Source organism: Cervus canadensis, chromosome X (assembly GCF_019320065.1).
Source record: "Cervus canadensis isolate Bull #8, Minnesota chromosome X, ASM1932006v1, whole genome shotgun sequence".
Lineage (NCBI taxonomy): Eukaryota > Metazoa > Chordata > Mammalia > Artiodactyla > Cervidae > Cervus > Cervus canadensis.
The window spans coordinates 101735418-101741863 of NC_057419.1; the positions used below are offsets into that span (position 1 = coordinate 101735418).

At 51.1% G+C, this 6446-nt stretch overlaps 1 protein-coding gene across 6 annotated transcripts in view; it reads left to right on the top strand.

The window, feature by feature from the left end:
- The window catches only part of LOC122434463 (melanoma-associated antigen 9-like), a 263142-nt gene extending 261860 nt beyond the window's left edge, over positions 1 to 1282 (top strand). For all 6 annotated transcript variants that reach the window (XM_043457853.1, XM_043457850.1, XM_043457855.1 and 3 more), the window contains one exon: positions 79 to 1282. In XM_043457853.1, the coding sequence (XP_043313788.1) occupies positions 99 to 893 (795 nt within the window). In that variant the 5' untranslated portion in view covers positions 79 to 98 and the 3' untranslated portion in view covers positions 894 to 1282. The remainder of the gene's footprint in view (positions 1 to 78) is intronic.
- Positions 1283 to 6446: the final 5164 nt, after the last annotated feature.

Here is a 6446-nt window from a genome sequence, read left to right on the forward strand (position 1 = left end):
ACCCAGGGTGTATCTCTCATCTGAGGCCCATGGTCCCCAGTGTCCTCTGCCTCACTCCTGTCTGTGGTTTGATCCCAGGTATCGTGCTCGTGGTCAAGATGAGTGAGCTGAGCAAGCCTGAGGAAGCCCTTCAGGACCCAAGCAAGGCCCAGGACCCAGAGGAGGCGCAGCTCTTGGGGGCTGAGGGGGGGGAGGCTGCATCCCCCTCATCCTCCTCCTCCCCAGTCTCCTCGTCAGCCCCTGTGGAGGCCTTGCCCCAGGAAGCTGTGAATATAATGGTGGCTAACATGGTGAAGTTCCTGCTCTGCCAGTATCGAGCCAGGAAGCTAACCTCCTACACTGAATTGCTGAATACAGTCCTCAAGGGTAACCAGGAGCACTACCCAGTGGTCTTCTGCCAAGCAGTTGAGTGCATTCTGCTGGTGTTTGGTGTGGATATGAAGGAGGTAGACCCCAGGAGGCGCATCTACATCATGGTCCCCTCCCTGGACCTCACCTGTGATTTGATGCAGAGAGATGGGCAGTGCCTGCCCAAGGCTGGCCTCCTGGTGGTGGTCCTCAGCCTGATCCTCCAGAATAGGGATCACGGCCCTGAGGAGGAGATCTGGGGAGCACTCAACAAGATGGGGGTGTATGTTGGGAAGGAGCACTCCATCTTTGGTGAGCCCAGGGAGTTGCTGACCCAAGTGTGGGTGCAGGATGGGTACCTGGAGTACCGGCAGGTACCTGACAGCAACCCTACTCGATACGAGTTCCTGTGGGGTCCCCGGGCCTTTGCAGAGACCAGCAAGGAGAAATTCATAGAGTATCTGCTTAGGGTCAACCGAAGAACTATTAGGTCCTTCCCACTCCCTTCTGCAGAGGCTGTGAGGGAGGAGGAAAAGGGGCCCTGAGCCAGAGCAGCAGCCAGGCTGATCTTTCCCTCTGTGATTGAAGAGGGAGTGGTGAGCCTTCTCAGTAGTGAGGGCCTGGGCCACTTGGGGGAACCCGGGGTGTAGCATCTTTGTTTTCTCTGTGATGACATGGAAATTCATCTCTGTTTTTTAGGAATTTTTCAAATGTGTTTTTTTAGCTTAAGGCTTAATAAACTTCGGTATCTAACTTTGTGAATGACATTGAACACACATGTATTTGTAATTATCCAGTTTACGGACAAGAGTTTTGCTGGTTTTTAAAAGAGTTTGGGAACTCTCCCATTTTAATTTGTGACCCTGAACATGGTAACATGAGATTAGATTTATAACTATTTTGGAAATGTGAACTTACTTAGCAGTAATGTACTTGGTGAAAGAATTGGAAAATAAAATGTGATTATATTGAAATCTTGCTTCTTATACTTTTTGTCTGTAATTTTATACAACTAAGCTATCTCAAGTTTATTTGGATTTTCCCAGGTTATTATTTAAGAAAGTAGGAGAAAACTAATCCTACTAAATAAGGACCTGCTCCCTGGCTCATTTATTCCACAGAACTTCACAGAGCCTGTGCTCTGTGACAGGCCTTGTTAGCAACGGGGACACTAGGAGAAGCAGGACACCCCTACACCTAGAGTGATGATCTAAGAGCTGCAGTCACATGAGGAAGGTGGAGAGATGTCCCCTAGTCCCACAGAACAAGGCAACATGTGGCAGGGTGGTGGTATTCCGGGAGGATCCCTCCAGTGTTGGTGCCTGAGCCAGGGTGGTTTGGGGCTTTGGGAAGCTGGGTTCCTTCTGTGGGAGGTGACTGTGATTAGGCTTGGCGGTGGCAGCAACCAGACCTCTCGACGGTGTCTTATGGGTGAGAAGAAAATTTGAAATGGGACATGTCCGTTAGAAGTTCCTCTTTACTCAGAGATGAATCTCCTGGGTCCAAAAGAGAAAGTGTGCTTTGATCAGGATCAAGTAGACACCTGGTTTTTCTGCCTGAGAGTAAACACACTCGAAAGGTTCCAAATGAGACATGAGTGAATTTGGGTTGGCACACAGTCTTCTCAGTCTCGGGGTACATAGCTGAAGACATTTCAGTTACCACTCTCAGTCTCCCTGTAGGATTTTAATGGGGATCGTCTTTGAAACTGGCAGTTGGTCTCTTAAACTGATGGAGCGGCTTTCCTAGGCGGTGAGACCCCAAAGCCATAAAAATTGCTGTGAAGCTTAATTCACACAACTCAGAATCCTCCTTGAAGATGAAGGGTGGTGCATTGTGCATATCTTAGCCAGATTTTATAAAGAAAACTCCCACTGTCCTTGTCCTCCCACTATCTCTTGTCTGATACCTGCCCCTCACGAAGGTCATGACTATCAAGGAGCCCAAGGGCACCTGTGCAGGTGTTCGGGCAAGTTCCATCATGTTGCTAGCCAAAATGTTGGCCTTCTCTGCCCACCAAAGGTAAAAATTACAGAGACAGAGTGGGCAGGCAATAGAAAGGTGGTTTTAATTCTCAGCCAGCAGAGAGGGGAACAAAGTAGGGAATCTAGGGGCTGATATAAGATGAGGGCTCCCAGTCAGGAGTCAGTGATGAGGAACAAAGGCGTTAGGATCTTGATTTCTTCCTCTTGCATTGTTTCAAAGTCAGTCATAGACTGGCGTCAGTAACCCAGTAATTGAGCCTGGCAGTTCGGTGACTCTGTGGCCTACTTTCTGATCTGTAACTACAAGGGGAAGGGAGTTGTAAGATACACGATGTATTTAGCATAGAGTCAAAGAAAAATAGATGTGAAGTATAGCTCCTGTGGGTTTCCCTGGTGGCTCAGCTGGTAAAGAATCCACCTGCAAGGCAGGAGACCCCGCTTCGATTCCTGGGTCAGGAAGATCCACTGGAGAATGGATAGGCTACCCACTCCAGTATTCTTGGGCTTCCCTTGTGGCTCACCTGGTTAAGAATCCACCTGCAATGTGGGAGACCCAGGTTTGGAAGCTCCTCTGGAGAAGGGAACGGCTACCCACTCCAGTACTCTGTCCTGGAGAATTCCATGGGGTCACAATGGAATACAGTCAATGGGATCACAATGAGTCGGACACGACTGAGGGACTTTCACACTTTCATAGCTCCTGTAGAGTTAGGGTGCAGAAAAGCAAACCTTAGTTTCAGACATGCAGAGTTAGGAGAAGTTAAATTAAAAAAAAAACAAAACTAAGAATGTTCAGGCCTGCTCACTGTTCTCTTTACATTCTTTCTTCTCAGGAAAGGGGGACAAAACAAACTCATTCTGCGTGTTTTCCTTTTCACTGCAACACTACCACCCAGCCTCATCAAAATCACCTTCCACAGAAGGAACCCAGCTTCCCAAAGCCCCAAACCAACCTGTCTCAGGCACTGAGTGCTCCTTCTGGAGCCCCACCACCTCACACTGTGTTGCCTTGTTGTGTGGGACTAGGGGACATCTCTCCACCTTCCTCATGTGACTGCAGCTCCTAGACCATCGCTCTAGGTGTGGGGGGTGTTCTGCTTCTCCTACTGTCCCCACTGCTAACACGGCCTTCCACAGAGCAGAGGCTCTGTGAGGTTCTGGGTGAGACTAAGCCAGTAAGCAAGGTACTTATTAACTCAGACCAATTATATCCTAATTTCTTTAATAACTAACGCAAATCCAAATAAACATAGATCTTTTAGTTTTACGTAATAACAGATGACCTAAGGTTTTAGAATTAACTTTTGTTTTTTATTCTCTATTTCCTTTTACTTTTTTTCCCCCACGCCCCGCAGTTTTGGGGATCTTAGTTCCCCAACCAGGGATTGAACCTGGGCCCCCACTGCATTGCCAGAGAATTCCCAATTTCTCTATTTCTTGACTCCATCAATTTTATTGTTCTTTCCCATTTCCAAGAAAATTCTTATTCCAATGAAAATTTAACTTATTCAGGGTCACAAAATAAAATAGGAGAGTTCCCAGTCTCTCTTACAAAACAGAAAAACTCCTATCCTTAAACTGGGTGAGTGCCAATACATATGTGATCATTGTCATTCACAAAATTAGATATTGAAGTTTATTAAGACTTCAGCTGAAAAAAACAATATTTGAAAAATTCCTAAAGAAAATAGAGATGAATCTCCATGTCACTGTGGAAAGAAGGAACCCAAAGATGCTACACACTGTGCCCCCCCACCTGGCCCAGGCCCTCACTACTGAGAAGGCTGACCGCTCCCTCTTCAATCATGGAAGGAAGGATCAGTCTCCCTTCCTGCCCCCAGGACATGCTGTTAGACATGAGCCTGGAAGGAGCCTGACTGCTGCTCTGGCTCAAGGCCCCATTTCCTCCTCCCTTCCAGCCTCTGCAGATGGGAATGGGAAGAACCTGGAAGCCCCTTGATTGATTTTGAGTAGATGCCCTAGGACGTGCCACTTGCTGATCTCTGCATAGTCCCAGGGACCCCGCAGGAACTCATAGAAGCAGGGTCACTGTGGGGCACCTACTGATACTATAGGCACCCTCCTGAACCCACTTGGGTCAGCACTCCCTGGGCTCCCCATAGATGTAGTGCTCCCTCCTGGCATATATGCCCATGTCATCCAGAGTTTCCCAGATCCCCTCTTCAGGGGCACAGTTGCCCTCCAGGAGGATCACGCCTAGAACCACCACCAGGAGGCTGGTCTTCAGCATGCTGTGCCCATCACTCACCATCCCATCGCAGGTGAGGCCCAGGGTGGGGACTAGCATGTAGGTGTGCTTCGTGTGGTCCACCTCCCTCACATCCATGCTGAAAACCAGCTGCAGGCACTCTGAGGCTTGGTGAAAGGCCTCAAAGAAGTGGTACCCATCCTCTCTGAGGACCATGTTCAGGATTTCATCCTTCGTGGTCAGCTCCTTGGTACAATACTTGAGGAGCAGGAAGTGTACCAGCTCCACCACCAGCAGATGCAGTGTGTCTAGGTGCGAGGACTCGGCACCTTCCTAGTCCTGCCGGGTGCTCGGTCCCTCCTTGTCTTGGCTGCTGGAGGCCTCATGTTCAGATTGGCTCCATGGAGCAGCAGCCATGGCAGGGAGTGAGGGGAAGTCACCCTGAGGGCTCATGGAGGGGACAAGGAGCCTCAGCATCAGCCAACTCCAGCTCCTCCAAGGTGCCCAGGAATAGGATAGAGGAAGAGGAGGAAAGCGAGGAAGAAGGGGAAATGGATACAACATCTCCTCCTCCTCCTCCCCCTAAATGAACAGTGCCTCCACTGGGCTCTCAGCCTCCCTTGGGTCCTGAAGGTTGGCCTCACTTTCCTCGTGGAGCTTGCTCATCCCAGGCATGATGACTGGGATCAAATCACAGACAGAAGTGAGACAGGGGGACAGATGGGGACCACAGGCCTTCAGGAGAGAGGGAGTGAGTGGCCTCGGCTGAGAAACCCACCCTGGGCAGTCTGACACAGGCCACTGACAGGTCTCCTCTTGAGGGTTGCTCTCAGGCCTCACAGGGACACTCCTCCTGGGCAGGCTGTCCTCTGCTAACCCAAAGGAGGAAGTGATGTGGATCTGAAGGGTGCAGTCAGCACAGCCCAAGGTTCTGGGGCTGATACAGTGGGGGGAATTTGGCCTTGTGGGGTCCCATCTGTTCTGGGATGGGGAGCCCCTGATGCACACTCAGGGCACCCACCTCACCTAGACTCCTGGCACTGCCTGGACCTTCTCTGCTCTGCAACCTGCGGACAAGAGCTTCAGACCTGTGCTTTCATCTCTGGCTTCCTGGAGCCCCTGTGAGAGGAAACAAGGGGGCACCTTGGCTTGTAGACTGTGGCATGGTGCTGAGCCCCTCAGTGCTGACAGGAGGACTGGGCTGTACTCAGCGAGGTTCCCCCTGTCCTGAGGTGAGTGGTGCCCCCTGTGCTCACAAAGGGCCCTCCACTTCCTCCTGGCAGGGTCTGGGCCCTCCCGTCTGTTGTCCTGAGGCAAAATTCTCAAGACACATTCCCTGTACTGAAAGGGAGAAAGAGAGGGGCCTTGAATACTGGTCATGCCTGCCCAGGGGCTAACAGGGCTCACAAGGGTTGACCAAATTCTATGGAGTCCTTCTGTGCTTGGATGATGGGCAGTCAGCTCAGTCTCCACCTTGACACCCTGGAAGGCCTAGGGCAGTGCCCTCTGTTGACTGTGACCCATCTCCTTAAGCAACGGCCTTAACATTCATGACAACGGAAGTGAGAGCACCAATGCACCCACCTCTTCTGGGCCACCCCAGGGTGACCAAAGGGGCAAGGCAGGCTGGGCTCCAAGTACTGTGTGTGAGGAGGAGTCTCCCCAGTGCTCCCCCTGACCTCTGCGAGGGCCTGAGGTCAGACCCTCAGAGGAAGACCCCCTGGCCTTGACCAACCATCTAGCTGAGGAGGTGGGCCTCAGGGCTCTGATGGTTTCTAGGGCTGGCAGGAGGGATTTCTGCGGCTCCCTCTTTGGAGTGAGACTTGGGGGTTCCCCACTCCTTCTCAGGGTCCTCACCTTGACTCCTGGTGACTCCAGGACTCCTGCTGCTGAGCAGACATGCT